At 42.2% G+C, this 24161-nt stretch overlaps 1 protein-coding gene across 1 annotated transcript; it reads right to left on the bottom strand.

Annotated features, from left to right (window-relative positions):
• Nucleotides 1-10245: 10245 nt before the first annotated feature.
• Nucleotides 10246-13021, bottom strand: zgc:174945 (uncharacterized protein LOC793867 homolog). Its single transcript, XM_042296602.1, has 4 exons — nt 12733-13021; nt 10872-11213; nt 10586-10695; nt 10246-10456 (listed from the first exon to the last, which is right to left on the bottom strand). Exons 1-4 carry the CDS (start codon nt 12815-12817, stop codon nt 10445-10447), a joined length of 549 nt encoding a protein of 182 aa, XP_042152536.1. The 5' UTR covers nt 12818-13021; the 3' UTR covers nt 10246-10444.
• Nucleotides 13022-24161: the final 11140 nt, after the last annotated feature.

Below are 24161 nucleotides of genomic sequence, written 5' to 3'. Positions count from 1 at the left end.
ATCATTTAAAATTCCCTATATTAAGCAAACCAGACAACATGATTTTCTTGTTTGTGTCACGTCCTGACCTTAGTTCCTTTTTTATGTCTCTGTTTTAGTTTGGTCAGGGCGTGAGTTGGGGTGGGCATTCTATGTTGTGTTTTCTAGGTTTCTGTTTCTATGTGTTTGGCCTGGTATGGTTCCCAATCAGAGGCAGCTGGACAGTCGTTGTCTCTGATTGAGAACCATACTTAGGCAGCCTGTTTTTCCACTGTGATTTGTGGGTAGTTGTTTTCTGTCTCTGTGTCTGCACCAGACAGAACTGTTTCGTTATTTTTGTGATTTCAGTGTTCATTAAATAATATGGACATATACCACGCTGCACCTTGGTCCTCTCCTTCCAACAGCCGTTACAGTTTGTTTTAAATTTACGGATAGTCCGGGGCACAGTAGAACACACAGACATCATTTACAAACTAAGCATATGTGTTTAGTGAGTCTGCCATATCAGAGGCAGTAGGGATGACCAGCAATGTTCAATTAATAAGTGTGTGAATTGGCAATTTTCCTGTCCTGCTTAGCATTCAAAATATAACAAGTACTTTTGGGTGTCACGGAGTAAAAAGTACATTATTTTATTTAGGAATGTAGTGGAGTAAAAGCTGGCAAAAATATAAATAGTAGAGTACAGGTACCCAAAAAAACTACTTAAGTAGTACTTGGAACCTCAGGCCTATTTGTATCGTCTATTTGTAGTTGAATCCTAGGTTTAATTTAAACAATAGATGTTGATGACTTCCCATGGAGATGACCACTATGGCTGCAGCTGCAGGGGCTGACTCCGCAGAAGACTCATGAGAAGAAGATTATGATGACAGTGAGGGATGCTGATCTGAGAAATACTATACAATAATACAATATGGCTAATATTCTGTAACTTCCACCAGTATAGTTTAACCGCAGATTAAGCATTAAAAGGGACATTTCACTTTTAGTTGAACGTTTAATGTTTCTAGACCTCAAAAGGAGACGAGTAGATGTCACGTTCTGACCTTAGTTCTGTTATTATATCTTTGTTTTAGTATGGTCAGGGCGTGAGTTGGGTGGGTTGTCTATGTTCGTTTTTCTATAATTTGGGATTTCTGTGTTCGGCCTAGTATGGTTCTCAATCAGAGGCAGCTGTCAATCGTTGTCCCTGATTGAGAATCATACTTAGGTAGCCTGGTTTCACTTTTGAGTTGTGGGTGTTTATTTTCAGTTTAGTGTTTGTGTGACTAGTGTGCACGTTAGAGGTTAACGTGGTTTCCTGTTCGTGGGTTTTTTGCTGGACTGTTTTAGTCCCCGTGTTTGGAACATTTGTTTTTATGTGCGCCCTGTGTTTTCGTGGGGTGGCGTATGTTCGCCGTTTGTGCATTAAATAGCACTACCCTGAACTCTCTGCTTCCTGCACCTGACTTCGCACCCACTACACCCAGATCGTTACAGTAGACTAGTGTTGAGATATGTCAACAAACCCATAAGCTGTGTAGATCCAGCTATAGGCCTCAATCACCAATGAATGGTAAAAATAAATAAATAATTTCCTAGGTTCATTTGGTGCTCATCTTTTCCATTTGTTTGGGGGTTGAGGAATATAGCTGGATCGACACAACCAATTGTCTGGGAATAGGATATTCTGTATTTTAACACTAGTTACCCTCTTGCAATCTATTGACTTTGATAAACATCTTCATTCTACATGGAGCTGTATTTCTATATGATACTTTCAACAGGAAATCTGTCTAAGGTCAAGTGTATGAAAATTACCAGTTAATCCCTGCTTATATGTCCCTGCTTTACTCATGTGCTTTTATCCATATTAAAGAAGATTAATTAGATACATTGTCAGTTAAAATCAAATTGTTAAAGTGGTGCAGCAGAGCTTTTGTATCATTTCAGCCAGTAGTTTTGAAGTAGTGTTCACGAGTCAAAACGGGTTCACGGAAATTGTACAAATTGTACACATTTCATATGATATGTTACATACCACAAAAATATTCTATAAAATCCTGCAATTCGTATATATTACGGATTTATAAGTGCTTAAGATCCCGTTCAATCTCTTTATTTAATAACAAGGCAACAGTAAAGATGTCATCCCTTACGAATGATGCAGAGCCTCACCTTTGGCCAAATAGTCACAACAATTCAAGCTCAAAATGGAATAGGAGATATGCTTGTTCACAGTTTGGAATTACTAACGCACGAACAGGCGGAGACAAAAGCCATAGTCTCCCCTCCAATTTCTTCGTGGTGCCAATTTACACACGAGCGAAAAGCAAGACCAATGTGCGAGTTAAATATACTCCCTTTTCACTTTTAGTATTTGTCCAAATTTGAATCCACTAGGGAAGACAGAACCTGCAAAGGAAGAAATCAACTAGGGAAGAAAGAGAAAAAGCTAAATTTGACCAGGGTGATCGCTTTGCTGTTGTTTGAATCTCAGATTGACCCTTTAATTCTGTGCTCATAAATCAACTATTAATAGGTAGCTATTTATTCATGAAATCATGATTATTCAATTACATCAGAGGGATTCATTACCTTTTGCTCAAACATCAGGCAGCTTTTGCCACCAACAGAAAATAAGTACTCAGATAGAAACGAACAAAGAAGACAACATATCCCTTCATCCAAATGATAGATGGATGAATCACAGACACACAGGCGCACACACTGCTGTGATTCACAAGGCTTCTCCGTCAGACTCCCACTCAGATTGGTCCTAAAAATGGTACAATTCAATGGCTTTCCCTTTTCATTGCTGTCACTCATCATCATTACCCAAGATGCTTAGTGCCCTCTCTGAGTGGTCACTGACTCAACACGAGGTAGTACACAATTGGACAGACAGCAGAGTCTGTACATTCCAAATGGCACCCTATTCCTTAGACTAGTGCACCACTTTTGACCAGAGCCCTATAGGCCCTGGTCACAAGTAGTGCTCTAAATATCCATCCATCAATCAAATGTATTTATTAAGCCCTTTTTTCATCAGCAGATGTCACAAAGTGGTTATACAGAAACACAGCCTAAAACCCCAAACAGCAAGCAATGCAGATGTAGAAGCATAGTGGCTAGCAAAAACTCCCTAGAAGTGTAGGAATCTAAAGAGGAACCAGGCTCTTAGGGCTGGCCAGTCCTCTTCTGGCTGTTCTGGGTGGAGATTATAAGAGTATATGGCCATTAAGGTCAGCTCATTCTTCAAGATGTTAAAACGTTCATAGAATCAAGCAGAAACAAACAATAATCACAGTGGTTGTAGAGGGTGCAATAGGTCATCACTTCAGGAGTAAATGTCAGTTGGCTTTTCATAACCGAGCATTCAGAGGTTGAGACAGCAGGTACGGTAAAGAGAGAGATGGAGAGAGAGAGGAAAAGAGTCGAAAACAGCAGGATCAGGGCAAGGTAGAATGTCCGGTGAACAGGCCAGGGTTCCATGGCCGCAGGCAGAACAGTTCAAAGTGGAACAGCAGCACGACCAAGTGGAATGGAAACAGGGACAGCCAGGAGTCATCAGGCCTGGTAGTCCTGAGGCATGGTCACAGGTCCTCTGGGAGAAGAGTGAAAGAGAGAGATTGAAAAATTTGAGGGAGCATAGGACACCAGATAGTACAGACTGGTCCAAGCCCCCCGGAACATAGACTATTGCAGCATAGATTCTGGAGGCTGACAGGGTGGGTTGGGGACACTGTGGCACTGTCCGATGATACCCCCGAAAAGGACCAACCAGACAGGATAAAACCCTACCCACTTTGCCAAAGCACTGCCCCCACACCACTAGAGGGATATCAACAAATCAAAAACTGAAAAATTGGGCGTGCAAAATTATTCAGCTCCTTTACTTTCAGTGCAGCAAACTCTCTCCAGAAGTTCAGTGAGGATCTCTGAATGATCCAATGTTGACCTAAATGACTAATGATGATAAATACAATCAAGTCTCCGTATAAATGCACCTGCACTGTGATAGTCTCAGAGGTCCGTTAAAAGTGCAGAGAGCATCATGAAGAACAAGGAACACACCAGGCAGGTCCGAGATACTGTTGTGAAGAAGTTTAAAGCCGGATTTGGATACAAAAGATTTCCCAAGCTTTAAACATCCCAAGGAGTACTGTGCAAGCGATAATATTGTAATGGAAGGAGTATCAGACCACTGCAAATCTACCAAGACCTGGCCGTCCCTCTAAACTTTCAGCTCATACAAGGAGAAGACTGATCAGAGATGCAGCCAAGAGGCCCATGATCACTCTGGATGAACTGCAGAGATCTACAGCTGAGGTGGGAGACTCTGTCCATAGGACAACAATCAGTCGTATATTGCACAAATCTGGCCTTTATGGAAGAGTGGCAAGAAGAAAGCCATTTCTTAAAGATATCCATAAAAAGTGTTGTTTAAAGTTTGCCACAAGCCACCTGGGAGACACACCAAACATGTGGAAGAAGGTGCTCTGGTCAGATGAAATCAAAATTGAACTTTTTGGCAACAATGCAAAACGTTATGTTTGGCGTAAAAGCAACACAGCTCATCACCATGAACACACCATCCCCACTGTCAAACATGGTGGTGGCAGCATCATGGTTTGGGCCTGCTTTTCTTCAGCAGGGACAGGGAAGATGGTTAAAATTGATGGGAAGATGGATGGAGCCAAATACAGGACCATTCTGGAAGAAAACCTGATGGAGTCTGCAAAAGACCTGAGACTGGGATGGAGATTTGTCTTCCAACAAGACAATGATCCAAAACATAAAGCAAAATCTACAATGGAATGGTTCAAAAATAAACATATCCAGGTGTTAGAATGGCCAAGTCAAAGTCCAGACCTGAATCCAATCGAGAATCTGTGGAAAGAACTGAAAACTGCTGTTCACAAATGTTCTCCATCCAACCTCACTGAGCTCGAGCTGTTTTGCAAGGAGGAATGGGAAAAAATTTCAGTCTCTCGATGTGCAAAACTGATAGAGACATACCCCAAGCGACTTACAGCTGTAATCGCAGCAAAAGGTGGCGCTACAAAGTATTAACTTAAGGGGGCTGAATAATTTTGCACGCCCAATTTTTTAGTTTTTGATTTGTTAAAAAAGTTTGAAATATCCAATAAATGTCGTTCCACTTCATGATTGTGTCCCACTTGTTGTTGATTCTTCACAAAAAAATACAGTTTTATATCTTTATGTTTGAAGCCTGAAATATGGCAAAAGGTCGCAAAGTTCAAGGGGGCCGAATACTTTTGCAAGGCACTGTAATTGACAGGTCATGTTCTGCCTTGATGAACCTGTAACACACAGAATGTATATTCAATAAACATGAGATTTCACGGAGGAGAGAGGACAGAGGAAAGAGGGTGCCCTCTGGTGGTTTGATGCACATAGGACAGCATTTTCCTGCAGATCACATGGGTGACTTTCAGTAACATAATGGGTCCAAATGGACGCCTAGGCCTAGACCCTACATCCTATAGATTTTGCAACCAATATGGTAACAGCTTCACCTTTCACTCAAATAGGTTAGGTGGAAGTTTCATAATTTTGCTTATTGCAATCAAATCATCTAAGATCTCCACAAGTGCGTAGGGCATAGAGTCTAGGAATCCATTTGGGATTGGGCCAAAGTCTCCTAAACAATATCACAACAAAACATAAAAGGAAATATAAAACATGAAGATTGTGGATATTGCCATCTGTTTGTTAAGATTATTTTAGCTGGAGGCTCCAGCGTGAGTGAGATTGAAAAAGTACATTGTCATTTTATGAATAGGTGATTTGTAATATAGGAGTGAGTGAATGTGTAATAACGTACCAAGGCATACACTCATCCTCTTCACCATGCTCTACCACAGGTTCATTTTCTCTTGCTAAAAATAGAGTTGAGAGATTGAAGATCAATTTCCTAATCGTCCATTCGGCCACAAGATTTGCCACCAATACGCCTTATAGGACACATCACTGCACTCTATACTCCTCTGTAAACTGGTCATCTCTGTATACTCGTCGCAAGACACACTGGTTGATGCTTATTTATTAAACCCTCTTAGGCCTCACTCCCCCATCTGAGATATCTACTGCAGCCCTCATTCTCCACATACAACAACCGTTCTGCCAGTCACATTCTGGGTAAGGTCCCCAAAGTACACACATCCCTGGGTCGCTTGTCTTTTCAGTTCGCTGCAGCTAGCGACTGGAACGAGCTGCATCAACCACTCAAACTGGACAGTTTTATCTCAATCTCTTCATTCAAAGACTCAATCATGGACACTCTTACTGACAGTTGTGGCTGCTTTGTGTGATGTATTGTTGTCTTTACCTTCTTGTCCTTTGTGCTGTTGTCTGTGCCCAATAATGTTTGTACCCTGTTTTGTGCTGCTACCATGGTGTACTGCTGCCATGTTTTGTTGCTACCATGTTGTTGTCATGTTGTGTTGCTACCATGCTGTGTTGCCATGTGTTGCTGCCATGCTATGTTGTTGTCTTAGGTCTTTCCTTATGTAGTGTTGTGTTGTCTCTCTTGTCATGATGTGTGTTTTGTCCTATATATTTTTGACATTTATTTTTATTTTTAATCCCAGCCCACGTCCCCGCAGGAGGTCTTTTGCCATTTGGTAGGCCTTCATTGTAAATAAGAATTTGTTCTTTTAACTGACTTGTGCTCATAGCTGACCCACAAATGACCTTTGATTGTAATACTACTATAGTGTCCCATAGCAGAATTTCTGCTCTCACAATGCTCTTGACACTGATAGAGTCCTTGGTCATTTTCATTCAGCTGTTTGATCTCTGTGACGACTTCCCTGCTTTTGATGTTGGGGTGCTCCATAGCTGCCTCGTTGACAGTGGAGTACCTAGCGAGAGCAGTAAGCTTAGGATTTTTCAACTGAAAAGCGATGGTATCAGGAAGTTTCAATATGACCACATTTTCTCGGATCATACTTTGTTACAAGTGAGATTCATTGGTGTGCCCTCTCTCCCAGTGATAGCTACCCTTGGGCACCCCACCTCCAAAGCATCTGGAGGAAAGACAATGCTCACTGATGATTTAGATTTTTATAAATACTATTTCATATCAGTAAACAACAATAAAAAAGCACAGATCTGTAATAGATGTTAAACAAAATGTGTAACAAGGTTTGCGTTCCCTCATAAGAAGGAATTGTTAGAGAAAAGCCAATATGCTTTTACTTTCATGAGAAATTAATGTAAGACCAATACACAATTAACAGATGAGCACCAAATACATTATAGAAAAATAAAGTAGTTTGTCTAATATCAGCATGGTGATACCAAACAAGGCTTAACCAATATTAACATGAACCATAATCAATTCTCCATGTACCTGGGCGCTTGCTGCAAGCGTGATAAGAACTCGTTCAAAGACTCGTGTCTTTAGCCTGGGAAGGGAGGCTAATAAAACGGTCTTCACTTGTTTTGTGGCAACAACTGGTGCATGGTAGTCTCCTCCTTAAATCTCCATACCTTTAAAGTTTACCCTATGGCAGAAGTGGTCATTTCCACTCATTTAAATGTGTAGATATGGTTTTACTGAGACATTAATGCATGTAAACATATAAACCGCTTTGATAATTGCAGTTGTAATCATCAAAATAATGTTTGATTGTTGTATAAGATTGCAGATATAGTGCACAAATGTTTATGTAGTTTGTCAGTTTATAATGGTAAAATGGCTAATTTCCATATACTGTATGACACACCATGCTTTTCTTATCTGGTGTTTTTTGGGCGTACACATAAAATAACTCTGGGGAACACCTCTATACAACCAAAATGTATTTGGGGAAGCTCTGACCAGGTGGTTTAGCCAATAATTCACACGGAATATCGCTCAGTTTCGCAATTCATAATAACTTATTTGAAAATATTGTAAACCTACAGTATATAGTATTACAGTACACTCCTGAGCCTTCAAATCAAACTGAGTTTAGGATAAACATCACAAGAAATGCATATCCCTTTACTCCTCCTCACCTTTCCAACCACAGACTGCTACTAGCACTGTTCACATAGCTTCAGGCCTCCGTTTGTTTTTGCAAATGCTATGTGTGGTTTCCTGTCCTGTATTGGCATTTATTCTAACAGACACAAAACTGAAAGGAGTAGAGCGATAACCCACCATGACAAGAACAGGGGAGAGAACAAACAAACAAACAAAAAAAAGGCATGTATGGACAACTAGAACAAAAAGTATGACAGTGCACTCCTGCGCCTTCAAATTAAACTGAGATATAATGAACATCACAAGACTACCAGACCCTTTTACTCCCCCTCACCCTTCCAACCACATGGACTGCGACTACCTCTGCTCACATTGTGCAAATGCTATGTGTGGTTTCCTGTCCTGTATGGGCATTTCCTCTAACAGACACAGACCTGAGAGGTGTAGAGAGATAGCCCACCGTGGCAAGAACAGGGGAGAGAACAAAATTAAACAGAAATAGGCACGCATGCCAACTGGAAAAAAATTGTGATCAAGCGAACAAATGAGTATTCCATTCCATTGAAATTCCATGAAATTGAATTTTAATTTAAGTAGTACAAACCCTCCTGTCTTCCAACATACATGTTTGAAGCTGGTTTATAACACATTTTTATTTTTCGTAAATGTTAAGTAAACTATTAGCCAATGACTATAAATGTTGTAGTCGTTTGAGCCAAAAGGCTACTTATTTGTACATACAGTGCCTTGCGAAAGTATTCGGCCCCCTTGAACTTTGCGACCTTTTGCCACATTTCAGGCTTCAAACATAAAGATATAAAACTGTATTTTTTTGTGAAGAATCAACAACAAGTGGGACACAATCATGAAGTGGAACGACATTTATTGGATATTTCAAACTTTTTTAACAAATCAAAAACTGAAAAATTGGGCGTGCAAAATTATTCAGCCCCTTTACTTTCAGTGCAGCAAACTCTCTCCAGAAGTTCAGTGAGGATCTCTGAATGATCCAATGTTGACCTAAATGACTAATGATGATAAATACAATCCACCTGTGTGTAATCAAGTCTCCGTATAAATGCACCTGCACTGTGATAGTCTCAGAGGTCCGTTAAAAGCGCAGAGAGCATCATGAAGAACAAGGAACACACCAGGCAGGTCCGAGATACTGTTGTGAAGAAGTTTAAAGCCGGATTTGGATACAAAAAGATTTCCCAAGCTTTAAACATCCCAAGGAGCACAGTGCAAGCGATAATATTGAAATGGAAGGAGTATCAGACCACTGCAAATCTACCAAGACCTGGCCATCCCTCTAAACTTTCAGCTCATACAAGGAGAAGACTGATCAGAGATGCAGCCAAGAGGCCCATGATCACTCTGGATAAACTGCAGAGATCTACAGCTGAGGTGGGAGACTCTGTCGTATATTGCACAAATCTGGCCTTTATGGAAGAGTGGCAAGAAGAAAGCCATTTCTTAAAGATATCCATAAAAAGTGTTGTTTAAAGTTTGCCACAAGCCACCTGGGAGACACACCAAACATGTGGAAGAAGGTGCTCTGGTCAGATGAAACCAAAATGGAACTTTTTGGCAACAATGCAAAACGTTATGTTTGGCGTTAAAGCAGCACAGCTCATCACCATGAACACACCATCCCCACTGTCAAACATGGTGGTGGCAGCATCATGGTTTGGGCCTGCTTTTCTTCAGCAGGGACAGGGAAGATGGTTCAAATTGATGGGAAGATGGATGGAGCCAAATACAGGACCATTCTGGAAGAAAACCTGATGGAGTCTGCAAAAGACCTGAGACTAGGACGGAGATTTGTCTTCCAACAAGACAATGATCCAAAACATAAAGCAACATCTACAATGGAATGGTTCAAAAATAAACATATCCAGGTGTTAGAATGGCCAAGTCAAAGTCCAGACCTGAATCCAATCGAGAATCTGTGGAAAGAACTGAAAACTGCTGTTCACAAATGCTCTCCATCCAACCTCACTGAGCTCGAGCTGTTTTGCAAGGAGGAATGGGGAAAAAATGTCAGTCTCTCGATGTGCAAAACTGATAGAGACATACCCCAAGCGACTTACAGCTGTAATCGCAGCAAAAGGTGGCGCTACAAAGTATTAACTTAAGGGGGCTGAATAATTTTGCACGCCCAATTTTTCAGTTTTTGATTTGTTAAAAAAGTTTGAAATATCCAATAAATGTCCTTCCACTTCATGATTGTGTCCCACTTGTTGTTGATTATTCACAAAAAAATACAGTTTTATATCTTTATGTTTGAAGCCTGAAATGTGGCAAAAGGTCGCAAAGTTCAAGGGGGCCGAATACTTTCGCAAGGCACTGTATGTAAAACAATTCAGTTAAATGTTTGGGTTTGATATACTGTAAAGCTGTATCGTAGATGGTATCTCCATTATAATTGATAGGTCATTTTCAGCCTTGACGCCATCTGCCATCAGCTACCAGACCAGCTCAATGATTAACCTGTTAAACACAAATAATCATTCATAAACAAGAGACTTCACCCCAAAAGATCTACATTAAGTTATGATTGGCTGCGAAGTATAAATGTACAAGTGCATTTTTTCTGTGTTACTTTGTTATTGATCTTGCCTCAAGTAACTCCAGTATTAGGAGAAGGGACCACAGTATTGTGCCAGTGCTGTATGTCCAGTTCAGTCCACCATTGTTGGCCTTTCTTTGATCAACTATTATTGGAGCTGCTGTTATAGGGTTAGAAATCAAAATTAGTGATTAATTGGTTGGTTTGTTGATTGTTTAATTGATTGACTGATGATCATGCTACATGGTTGTTTCACCTTAGTTGGATGTTGTTATTGTACGTCGCTGCGGGTTAGAGTAACTGCTAACAAAAATTAACTGAAAAATGTAATGGTACCTTTGACTGTGATATTTATGTAGTGTCCCATGGCAGTATGGCCTCCCATTTCACATACTGCATTGCACTGATAGACTCCTCGGTCAGCAGGGGTCAGTTCTATGAAGTCTGTTACAACGTGTCTATGTCTGACACTGTAGTCCTCCGTAACCATCTCGTTGACAACAGTGTGGTACTTGCCGAGGTCAATGAGCTTGGGACACTCTTCCAAAGTGTGATGACACCAAAAGGCATCAATACGACCACATTGTTTTGTGTCATACACTGCCTTACAGATGAGCCTCAAGGGCATGCTCTCAGTCCCAACCATAGGAGTCTTGGTGTACTTCAACAATACGGCACCTGAAGTTTTTGTGGAAAAAGTATACAACTCAGCTCCAAAGCAGCTCTACATATACAGTGAGGGAAAAACTATTTGATCCCCTGCTGATTTTGTATGTTTGCCCACTGACAAAGAAATGATCAGTCTATCATTTTAATGGTAGGTTTATTTGAACAGTGAGAGACAGAATAACAACAACAAAATCCAGAAAAACGCATGTCAAATATGTTATAAATTGATTTGCATTTTAATGAGGGAAATAAGTATTTGACCCCCTCTCAATCAGAAATATTTCTGGCTCCCAGGTGTCTTTTATACAGGTAACGAGCTGAGATTAGGAGCACACTCTTAAAGGGAGTGCTCCTAATCTCTGCTTGTTACCTGTATAAAAGACACCTGTCCACAGAAGCAATCAATCAATCAGATTCCAAACTCTCCACCATGGCCAAGACCAAAGAGCTCTCCAAGGATGTCAGGGACAAGATTGTAGACCTACACAAGGCTGGAATGGCTACAAGACCATCGCCAAGCAGCTTGGTGAGAACAGTTGGGGTGATTATTCGCAAATATAAGAAACACAAAAGAACTGTCAATCTGTCTCGGCCTGGGGCTCCATGCAAGATCTCACCTCGTGGAGTTGCATTGATCATGAGAACGGTGAGGAATCAGCCCAGAACTACACGGGAGGATCTTGCCAATGATCTCAAGGCAGCGGGGACCATAGTCACCAAGAAAACAATTGGTAACACACTACGCCGTGAAGGACTGAAATCCTGCAGCACCCGCAAGGTCTTCCTACTCAAGAAAGCACATATACATGCCTGTCTGAAGTTTTCCAATGAACATCTGAATGATTCAGAGGACAACTGGATGAAAGTGTTGTGGTCAAGATGAGACCGAAATGGAGCTCTTTGGCATCAACTCAACTCGTCGTGTTTGGAGGAGGAGGAGGAATACTGCCCATGACCCCAAGAACACCATCCCCACCATCAAACATGGAGGTGGAAACATTATGCTAAGGGGGTGTTTTTCTGCTAAGGGGACAGGACAACTTCACCACATCAGAGGGGTCAAATACTTATTTCCCTAATTAAAATGCAAATCAATTTACAACATTTTTGACATGCGTTTTTCTGGATTTTTCTGTTGTTCTGTCTCTCACTGTTCAAATAAACCTACCATTAAAATTATATACTGATAATTTCTTTGTCAGTGGGCAAATGTACAAAATCAGCAGGGGATCAAATACTTTCCCCCTCACTGTAACTACTTTGTTTTTGTATGCAAGCTAGTTTATTAAGGGTGGGTTAGAGTAACTGCTAATAAACATTGACTGAAAAATGTAATGGACAAGTAGAGCAGTGTATGGGGCTCATCTAGTGCATGTTTCCTAGTTTATTAGGGATTATTTCCGAGTATATCTGGGTATTAAAAGCATTGAATACTAGCTCATCTAAACGCAACTACCATACCCTGTCCCACTTTTGAGTCAAGACACTTGTTTGTTTATTACCCACTAGTAGCACCATGAGTACTCACCTGTGTCTAGAGAAGGTGACACACAGAGACAGAGAGACACTGTCAACAGCAGGGACAGCACTTTAGATCCACGGAGCCAAACCATTTCCAAACACAAGCTCTCAAAACTGAAAGTTGCTTAAACTGATGTACACCACGTGAGCTATATGTTATAGATGACCAACAGTTTAAAGTACCATCATAGACACACAATAACTAAGCTCTCATCCGCAGTCTGCTAGATTTGCCCACCGAAGAGGCTATAGAGCAAGTTAGAGCGTGTGTGTGTCTTCCTTGTGGGTGTGTGTAGGCGTAGAGTAGATATAAGTTCCAGTGGAGAGAAAGAGGCTGTCTGAAAACCAGCAGAACAGCAGTGTATGGGGCTCATCTAGTGCACGTTTCTTTGGTATATTTTCTCAAGTCCAGCAATTCCAGTTTTGAGTAATCTTCCAAATCTGATTGTGCAAAAACATATGTTATATGCTAACGCTAACATTTCAGTATACGCGCAAAGATGGGCAGTATTTCTGTTGCACTTATTTGAAATACATTATTTCAATTGATTTTGAGTTTCTTGTCATTTGTATTTGAAAGGCCTGAACAAAATCATCCTCTAATTTGGAACAAGATGATGGTATTTCAGAGAATGGTATTTCCAAAATAATCAAAACATCTTTCGGTAACACTTAATGATAATGGGTCCTCATCACAATGTAATTACATATGTTATTACACTGTATTGTGATTAATTGTAATAGTACGTACTTACACTGTAAAAACATGTAACTGGTGGTAATTGAAGTATGTAATTACAGACCTGTAAGAATGAATGCTTGTTACCATGCATGTTGCAAATGTTATGTTTCAGATAGTATCCCAACCATATATCCGAATGCACCATATTTCAGCCTGTACATTTCATGTGATAAGTGTTAGCCATTTTAAAACCGACCACCTCATTGACACAATTCTGCAATAAAGGGCTCTGGCATCTGATGCCCAGGCCCAATGGCAAAAACGTGTTCGCAAACGTGTTCACAAATGGTTCACATCAATTAAAAGGGCATTTGACAATGGGTCAATTATTTTCACCATCATTTAAATGTTGTTAGACACATTTATCCTTTAGACCCCAAAATAATTAGAGAATGCTGCTGTAGATTACTGAGAATTTTCCAAATAAAGCTAATTTTCTCACACCTTTCAAACAAACAGACATAGCTCAAAAACAAAGCACAAATACTTTGTCTACATCCATTCAGCATCGTCTACACCCTCTTAAGCCTTAGCTGTTTTTAAAATCAAATTTCACTGCTTGCATCAGTTACTTGTTGTGGAATAGAGTTCCATGTAGTCATGGCTCTATGTAGTACTGTGTGCCTCCCATAGTCTGTCCTGGACTTGGGGACTGTGAAGAGCTCTCTTCTGCCATGTCTTGTGGGTTGTGCATGGGTGTCCGAGCTGTGTGCCAGTAGTTTAGACAGACAGCTCGGTGCAATCAACCTCTCATAAATACAAGTAGTGATGAAGTCAATCTCTCCTCCACTTTGAGCCAGAAGAGATTGACATGCTTATTATTCATATTATATCTCTGTGTACATCCAAGTTCCTGAACAGTTGTCAAGGTGCGAAAAAACTAGGGCCTGTAGGACCTGCCTTGTTGATAGTGTTGCTAATGATCAATTAGCCTTTTAAAATGATACACTTGGATTAGCTAACACAAAGTGCCATTGGAACACAGGAGTGATGGTTGCTGATAATGGGCCTCTGTACGCCTATATAGATATTACATTTTAAAAAATCAGCCGTTCCAGCTACAATAGTCATTTACAACATTAACAATGTCTACACTGTATTTCTGATATATTTGATATTATTTTAATGGACAAAAAATGTGATTTTCTTTAAAAAACAAGGACATTTCTACGTGACCCCAAACTTTTGAACGGCAATGTATATATTTATATATACATGCATACATATACACATACATAATAATGCACATACATATATGCATATCTTTGTAAAAAATATTTTCCTTTATTTTTCCCCAAAAACCTACCACCCCTCCCCTAATTGGAGTAAACCAATGAACAAATGTTTTTCCTTTGTCATTATGGGGTAGAGTGTGTAGATTTATGAGGGGAAAATGATGTAATCAATTTTAGAATAAGACTGTAACGTAACAAAATATGGAAAAAGTCAAGGTGTCTGAATACATACCGAATGCACTGTACGTTCTGAATGAAAGGTGAAAAGGTATTTTTAAGCCTTGAGACAATTGAGACATGGATTGTGTATGTGTGCCATTCAGAGTTTGAATGGGCAAGATGTCAGATTTAAGTGCCTTTGAACGGGGTATGGTACTAGGTGCCAGGCGCACCGGTTTGAGTGTCAAGAACTGCAATGCTGCTAGGGTTTTCATGCTCAACAGTTTCCCGTGTGTATCAAGAATGTTCCACCGCCCAAAGGACATCCAACCAACTTGACACAACTGTGGGAAGCATTGGAGTCAACTTGGGCCAGCATCCCTGTGGAACACTTTCGACACCTTGTAGAGTCTATGTCCCGATGAATTCAGGCTGTTCTGAGGGCAAAAGGTGGTGCAATATTACAAAGGTGTTTCTAATGTTTTGTAAACTGAGTGTACACAGTATGTCTGTTTATGTGTGTGTGTCAGTCTTCTTCCAGTATCTGATATTGTATTCCACTTTGCTGTAGGCTTCTTTCAGTGATGAGATCTTTAGCCCCCGATTCTGAATGTTTACCTCTACATCACCTATAGCTCCTCCCTTGGTGACCATTGAAGGAACAATGATGGCTGAGGAGACACAATACAGGAAGTCAAAAGATAGGATGTCAAGAATGAGAGAGCTACAAAGAACAATCTCACAAAAGTGCATATTGGTACTCACTTCCTTTCTTAAGAGGGAAGTCTGGAGTTTCAGCCCAACTGGAGGTATTTCCCTCTAACTCCTCACTCTGTCCTCACTCTGAATTTATAATTTCCATGGCAACTGGGAAGTTTCCTGAAGTCACACCTGTGCTCTTTGGTGGCTTTACATATGGTGTGGAAGAAGGCAGTTGAAGGCTTTCTGAGTATCAGACAATAAAAAGAGGTTTAATTGCATTTTTTGGCATCGATGTGTAATAACAGTGCCTTTATGTTGCTCACTATTAAAATGTACATTTCCCAGTGGTCAGGTTTACATCTAAATATTGTGAAATGTATGTGATTAAACATAAAACTATTTGTGAAAAGATGTCATGTGATTTTAACCTTAATAGAGTTTGGATTTTGATATAAAGATTAACTGGCCATGTCAGTGGCCATGCGCACGTGAGCATAGACATTAGGTTTGTGTCATGGAACCACCCTTTTCTACTCCAGAGTATAAAACCACCCGTGACGAAATTTACATGTTATGCCAAAGAGACCCATGATAAGCCGGATGTCTCGAATGGTTAAGAAGTCAGAGAATGCCGGGACGTCGTCCCCACGTTGGAACGGCTACAATTCTATAGGCCATTGGAGACCATACAGCTGTAGTTTAGGCTACACGGCTGAAAATTGTTAAAATCTGAGACTATTGATCACTACAGAATAAGAGCAAATCTTAGCCGTACAATTACTAGTCTGCAGCTTGAAATTATGTAAGTCTAGAACGAGAATACAGACAACCGCTGAAGCATCTAATCTATGAGAACATTTCCAAATGGTACTCTGAAGTATCCATTCTTACCACGAAAGACATTGTGACTTCTGGGAAAGTTACCCAGAGACTCTGATGAACTCTACAGGCCGATCGAGTGTTTTCAACGGAGAGACAACAATGACATCCAAGCGTAAATATGTACATTGCAATTTCTTTCAGAATGAGCTGCCACTCATGTGCAAAGGATAGACATTTCAATTATTATAATTATCCACTGTGTGTAGTGAATCCATTTTATCTTTTGTCTTTTGTCTCTTTCTCAGTCACCACCCATTTTCTTTGTCTACCGAGCCATCATATTGGCTTAGCCCAAAGGGGACATTTTCTATCATTGTTAGTAACCAATATCTGCTGTTTGTTTGTTATGTAACTCTGTGTGGTTAGTTAGTTAGTAAATAAATAAGTAAGCCAATTTGTATATCACTGATTCATGATTTTCACTAGGGTTTGTGCAGATATACAGTACAAGGGTTTGTGACTTTCAGTAATGAGAGCTGACAAGGCAATTAATAATTAATTAATAGACTAATTGATCAGATAATAAAATATTTGAAGTGTTATATTCGGAAAACTATAGCTTTGTAATCTCAACATTTTCTCTGGTGCCCCTGACTTCCTAGTTAATTCATGTTTACATGATTAGTTTAATTATGTAATAATTAAACCTAGAGAACTGATGAGAAAAATAAGTCGTCACATTTAATGATAGTCCAGACACGACACGATCCAATCAAAGCCACATTGACACTACTACCAATGGTTAGCCACAATTGGCTTAAAAAGCCAAATGTACCATAATATCTACCAATTAATGTCCAGCAATATTGCCCCTGCCTGTGTGATGCGTAAGTCTGTCTATCATTATGTGTAACAAGTTAGCAATGCTCATGATTACCGTCTTGTGGGTAGACAAAGGTTTTCCTCAAAACCTTCTCAAATAAATGTTTACTTCAAAGTAGGCCTATCTGACAGAATGATAAACCACCTTATTATTTGTATCAATTTGTTGCCATCACATGTACAGTTGCAGTAGCAGTACAGAAACATTGCTAGTCAATCACATTCCTCTCTCGCGAGGTGTGCACTTGAAGTGAAGGGGAATTTCACAAAGAAATCCAAAATTGTTAGCTTTTTCCAGTCTTCAGAGGTTTTTATTCACCATTATTTGACCAGGTATACTGACAGAAAACACATATCTTGTACAGTAAGGACCTGGGGAAAAATTGCAGGGGAAAGGAGAAGAGAATAATGTGCCTACTTGAAAGCTAGAAAATACAAATGAGTAGCTTGCAACATGTTACATTTTTCAAAAGTAGAATGCTAGAAAAGGTTGGAGACCACTGTTCTAGTTGGTCTACATCTACACAGGGTAGGGGCTTAGGAAGTAAGGGTTAGTTTCTAGTTATATTAGTCGTATGTATGGGATACGCATGGTATACATCATCCAAAGGTTTCTTCTTGACAATGCAACAACAATAAGAAATGATAAGAATACGAACATAAAGTAAATGGCTCAGTAACATTTTTTTGCGGTATAATACAGGAAGGCACAATTTATTGTTTAATATTTACATGTGTATTGGGGAAAGGGGAAATGGGGGGCCGTGTATAAACTGAGCAGTATAATAAGAGTCCGATAGCTGCAGTTGTGATGTGTGTGTAGCATGAATGTATATGTACGTGTGTGTCTGTCTGTGGGTGTGTGCATGAGTGAGTGCATGTATGCTAAGGTGCGGAGAATAAGAGCGTGGTCAGTGGTCAGTCTAGTTGGTATCAGACCTCATGCTCTGATACCGTCTCCCCGACGGTAAGGGAGAGAACAGCTTGTGCTGGGGTGTGTGGGGTCCTTGATGATGATGCGTGCCTTCCTCCCTCAGGCACCATTTCAAGTAGATTTCCTAGATAAGTGGAATCACTGTCCCAGTGATGTAGGGGACAGTGACTAGGAACTAGGGGTAGAGGGGAGGGGGGGGTTTGGCATTGGACAGGTCTGTCAAAGAGAGTAGTGCAATTTACAAATGACGTAAAAAGATGGCATAGAATAAAATGCAAAAAATATTGAGTGAGTGTTGCCTGATTGAAGCTGTTGGTACATGGTAACAGGAAATGCCAAGTGATGTATCACAAAGTAAGATCTTTGCACTATATTTTTGAGCGTGGCGGCTGCTGAAATGACGGCTGCTGAAATGACAAGAACACACACACACCCACACACCCACACACACACATATATACACACACACACACACACACACACACACACACACACACACGGGAGCATGCTGTGTGTTTGAATAACATTGACAGCCATAAGAGAAAATATGATCATAGAAAAGACCTGTATTGCTCTAACTGTAATGCGAACGTGGGTGTGTGTGTGTGTGTGGGGGGGGTGAACCAGTGGCGATTTTAGGGCAAAAAAATGAAATGTGGGATGCATGCACACAACAGTAAACAATACATTAATTGCACCATAATGGTGACAAACGGTGCCCCCAAACTGTTAGGGCCTACAAGAAACTGTCCCAACAGCAGAGTCCCAAAAGCAGTCCCAACACCTTACCACTGCTACACCTGGCTATCAGCGGAGCCATGTTTGGCAGCGAAACAGTTCATTCAGCCTAATTTACTGCCTTTAAAAAATATATAGCTGTTATGGCTGACTTGCTTAAACAAATTTGGTTTCTACTGACAATTGAGATGTACAAACTATGGCATAAGGGACAACAAGCTGATAGGAGGCTATCCGTAATTTCGATTAAGAAATTAATGAGTGAGCTTGGACCGATTTTAGTCAATATAACTATTTGTTTAGCACTTTGAAATACAGAGACAGAATTCAGAACATGGGCCGTTTTTACAGTGTTCTCCCTGTACACCATGTCAGAACCGTAGGATAAATAAAGGCAGCAAATAAGCAGACAATGAAAGCTCTTACAATATCTATTGATTACATTTCTCAAAAACAGGTTATAGGCTAACGTTACATGTGCACCACCAAATCAGAACAGTAGGAGAAATTACGAGGTGAAAATACACCAAATGATTAGGGTGAGGCACATGTGCTAATAGCAGCTTACTACACAACATACACTTAGTATTACTTTCTTAGCTACAGTATACATATCTCCTTGGCATTTTACATATTGTGCAGCAACATCTAATACATTTTTGGACTCACCTTGTTGTGCTGTGCTCAGTTGAACAGGAAGGTGGGGCGGCGGTCCTTCATGAGTAAATTTTGTCATTAAACTTTGTCATCAAAGTCTGACATTGTCTGGATCTATGGTGCTTTCAAGACCACTGGGAAATTGGAAAAAACAGGTTGAATCATGATGACGTCAGTGATCTTCAGGTCTTAGATCTAGAAAGAGGCCCGAGTTCTGAATTTACAAATCAGAGATGGATTGAAAGTTCATAACATTTTTCCTGTCGTAGCTTGTTTTTTTCCCGAGTTCCCAGTTGTCTTGAACTCACTAAAGTCAGATTTTGCAGTTCAGAGAAAACAATTGTTTTGAGCGCTGCACAAATCATGCTTCATTAACAGTATGGCCAATGTTGAATGTTTATAATTTTCAACTAGGAAAAGAGACACTTAATCTTAGACTTGGGACCACACAGCCACTCCACTGAATAGCAGGCTAATGATTGCTTTGCAATGCTTGCAGTTAGCCACTGATTCCTTCCAAACCACTCATCGTTGAATTAGCAATTTCCAGCTTATTGTGTAATGTTTATGTCCAATGGCCAATGAGCACCGATACTTTTTATCCATCATTTATCTTAATTATTTCTCTTATGACAAGGATAAAAAATAATTTGCCAGTAGATTGTCGACTTGATTCATGATGATGACTGCTAGCTAAGATTTTAAAAGTATGTGTAACGTCTTTCTTCCGTCAAAGGAGAGTCGGACCAAAATGCAGCGTGGTGGTTACTCATGTTCTTTAATGGAAGATGAACGATACATGAAATAACATAAATCTACAAAACAACAAACGGAACGTGAAAACCTATACAGCCTGTCTTGTGACAACAAACACAGAGACAGGAACAATCACCCACCTTACACACAGTGAAACCCAGGCTACCTAAATATGGTTCCCAATCAGAGACAACGAGAATCACCTGACTCTGATTGAGAACCGCCTCAGGCAGCCATAGACTATGCTAGACAACCCTACTCAGCCACAATCCCAATACCTACTAAAACCCCAATACAAAAACACACCACAAAATAAACCCATGTCACACCCTGGCCTGACCAAATAAATATAGAAAACACAAAATACTAAGACCAGGGCGTGACAGAACCCCCCCCCCCAAGGTGCGGACTCCCAGCCGCACACTCAAACCCATAGGGGAGGGTCCGGGTGGGCGTCTGTCCACGGTGGCGGCTGCGGCTCGGGACGTGGACCCAACTCCAACCAAGTCTTAGTCCCCCTGTAACGCGTCCTTTGATTGGCGACCCTCGCCGCCGACCTTGGCCTAATAACCCTCACCAAGGACTCCACTGGACTGAGGGGCAGTTCGGGACCGAGGTGGAAGCTCGGGACCGAGGGGGAAGCTCGGGACCGAGGGACAAGCTCGGGACCGAGGGACAAGCTCGGGACCGAGGGACAAGCTCGGGACCGAGGGGAAGCTCGGGACCGAGGGGAAGCCCAGTACTGAGAGACAGCTCAGGCAGGTAGTAGGCTCTGGCAGATCCTGGCTAGCTGGCGGCCCCGGCAGATCCCGGCTGACTGGCGAATCCTGGCTGACTGGCGGATCTGGAAGATCCTGGCTGACTGGCGGATCTGGAAGATCCTGGCTGACTGGCTGCTCCTGGCTGACTGGTGGCTCTGGCTGCTCCATGCAGACTGGCGGCTCTGGCTGCTCCATGCAGACTGGCGGCTCTGGCTGCTCCATGCAGACTGGCGGCTCTGGCTGCTCCATGCAGCTGGCAGCTCTGGCTGCTCCATGCAGACTGGCAGCTCTGGCTGCTCCATGCAGACTGGCAGCTCTGGCTGCTCCATCCAGCTCTGGCTGCAGACTGGCAGCTCTGGCTGCTCCATGCAGACTGGCAGCTCTGGCTGATCCATGCAGACTGGCAGCTCTGGCTGCTCCATGCAGACTGGCAGCTCTGGCTGCTCCATGCAGACTGGCAGCTCTGGCTGCTCCATGCAGACTGGCAGCTCTGGCTGCTCCATGCAGACTGGCGCTCTGGCTGCTCCATGCAGACTGGCAGCTCTGGCTGCTCCATGCAGACTGGCAGCTCTGGCTGCTCCATGCAGACTGGCAGCTCTGGCTGATCCATGCAGACTGGCAGCTCTGGCTGCTCCATGCAGACTGACAGCTCTGGCTGCTCCTTGCAGACTGGCAGCTCTGGCTGCGCTGAACAGGCAGGAGACTCTGGCAGCGCTGGAGAGGAGGAAGACTGATAGCGCTAGACAGGCGGGAGACTCCGGCAGCGCTGTAGAGGAGGAAGGCTCTGGCTGCGCTGAACAGGCGGGAGACTCCGGCAGCGCTGGAGAGGAGGAAGGCTCTGGCAGCGCTAAACAGGCGTGAGACTCCGACAGCGCTGGAGAGGAGAAAGGCTCTGGCAGCGCTGAACAGGCGAGGCGCACTGAAGGCCTGGTGCGTGGTGCTGGCACTGGGTGGAGGACATGCACAGGAAGCCTGGTGCGGGGAGCTGCCACCGGAGGACTGGTGTGTGGAGGTGGCACTGGATAGACCGGACCGTGCAGGCGCACTGGAGCTCTTGAGCACCGAGCCTGCCCAACCTTACCTGGCTCGATGCCCACTCTAGCCCGGCCAATACGAAGAGCTGGTATGTACCGCACCGGGCTATGCACCCGCACTGGAGACACCGTGCGCTCCACAGCATAACACGGTGCCTGCCCGGTCTTTTTAGCCCCCCGGTAAGCACAGGAAGTTTGCGCAGGTCTCCTACCTGGCGTAGCCATACTCCCTGTGAGGCCCCCCCCAATACATTTTTGGGGCTGACTCTCGGGCTTCCATCCGCGTCGCCGTGCTGCCTCTTCATATCAGCGCCTCTCCTCTTTCGCCGCCTCCAGTTCTTCTTTGGGGCGTCGATATTCACCAGGCTGTGCCCAGGGTCCTTTTCCGTCCAATATTTTCTCCCAAGTCCAGAAGTCCTGTGATCGCTGCTCCTCACGATAAACAGGGGGAGTTGGCTCAGGTCTGAACCCTGACTCTGCCACACTCTCCCTGAGCCCCCCCAAGAAATTTTTGGGGCTGACTTTCGGGTTTCCTTGCCAACCGTGTTCCCTCGTATCATCGGCTCCTCTCTCCGGCTGCCTCTGCTCTCCTAAGTGCCTCCACCTGTTCCCATGGGAGGCGATCTCTTCCAGCCAGTATCTCCTCCCAAGTGTAACAACCTTTGCCATCCAAAATGTCTTCCCATGTCCATTCCTCCTTTCGCTGCTTCTGCTGTCGCTGTCTGTCACCACGCTGCTTGGTCCTGGTGTGGTGGGTGATTCTGTAACGGCTTTCTTCCGTCGTAGGAGAGTCGGACCAAAATGCAGCGTGGTGGTTACTCATGTTCTTTAATGGAAGATGAACGATACATGAAATAACATAAATCTACAAAACAACAAACGGAACGTGAAAACCTATACAGCCTATCTTTTTTAATAAAAAATAATTTATCTTCAATACCATTCATTCTTTACAACTCATAATTTTCATACATACTCAAATAATGGTATTTTAATTTAACTAATTTAACTAAACATAAACCTGTGCTGTTACTTAAACTCCTGTAACTTTTGATGCGAATATCATTTTTGTCTCCAAACTCCAGAATTGAGTAGCAGAGAAGTAGACGAAGCTGGAACACTTGACATTTCTTGTCTAAGTGGTTGCAAAGTGGATTTATTAGCTGATTTGTGTCAAAAATGGCTTGATTTCACTTACAAAGAATGTCACTTGGAAGTGATGATGTCACAATGGGGCACTTGAGTGTTACGGTTTTCTTCCGTCGAAAGAGAGGAGGACCAAAATGCACCGTGGTTATTTGTAAACATCTTTAATAAAGATGAAAATACAAACAATATACAAAAACAATAAACGTGAATAACCGAAACAGCCCTATTTTTTTAATTTATTTTTAATAAAAAATAATTACCTTCAATACCATTCATTCTTTACAACTCATAATTTTCATACATACTCCAACAATGGTATTTTAATTTAACAAAACAAAAACCCCAAACAAAACCTCAGGGGAGCATCTTCCCTCCCCGTCACCCTACAAAATACCTTTCCCTATCTCCCCATCCCTAATCTATCCCCTTACAAATCTAAATGACACCCAGCCCTAAACCCCCCCTTCCACCTCTCCCAAGCAGCATGCTGCCCCCACTTCCTCTCCTCCCTCTTCATCCTCCCCTCAAATCTCCTTCCACCCTCCTCACTATCCCTTCCACCCCCAATCTCTCCCTGTCTTCACCATGTTCTGCCTGGCTTCCCACAGCCCCCGTTTAAAGAGACTCATGAGAAGCCAGAGCAGAAACCTGTCCCTATCCATCCCTCTCGCTCTCCCTACACCTCTCTCTAACCTGGCCCACGTCAATACAAAATCCCCCCTTACCAAACCTAACAAAACCCGTGCCCTAGCCCATACTACTCCGGCAAAGGCACAGTCCCAAAAGACATGGCGCACAGTCTCCTCCCTGCCACAAGAGGATCTTGGACAGGTGGGGGATTGCACCAAACTATACCGGTACATGA

Source organism: Oncorhynchus tshawytscha, linkage group LG14 (genome assembly GCF_018296145.1).
Source record: "Oncorhynchus tshawytscha isolate Ot180627B linkage group LG14, Otsh_v2.0, whole genome shotgun sequence".
In the NCBI taxonomy this organism is placed as follows: Eukaryota; Metazoa; Chordata; class Actinopteri; order Salmoniformes; family Salmonidae; genus Oncorhynchus; species Oncorhynchus tshawytscha.
This window is presented reverse-complemented; position numbering and strand designations above follow the sequence as displayed.

Excerpts from the sequence above, each read along its gene's own strand:
- zgc:174945 (XM_042296602.1), bottom strand. The coding sequence starts at position 12,817 with ATGGTTTGGCTCCGTGGATCTAAAGTGCTGTCCCTGCTGTTGACAGTG. Across the intron at positions 11,214-12,732 it reads GTCACCTTCTCTAGACACAG|GTGCCGTATTGTTGAAGTAC; the intron begins GTGAGTACTCAT and ends CAAAAACTTCAG. Across the intron at positions 10,696-10,871 it reads CATAAATATCACAGTCAAAG|CAGCTCCAATAATAGTTGAT; the intron begins GTACCATTACAT and ends ACCCTATAACAG.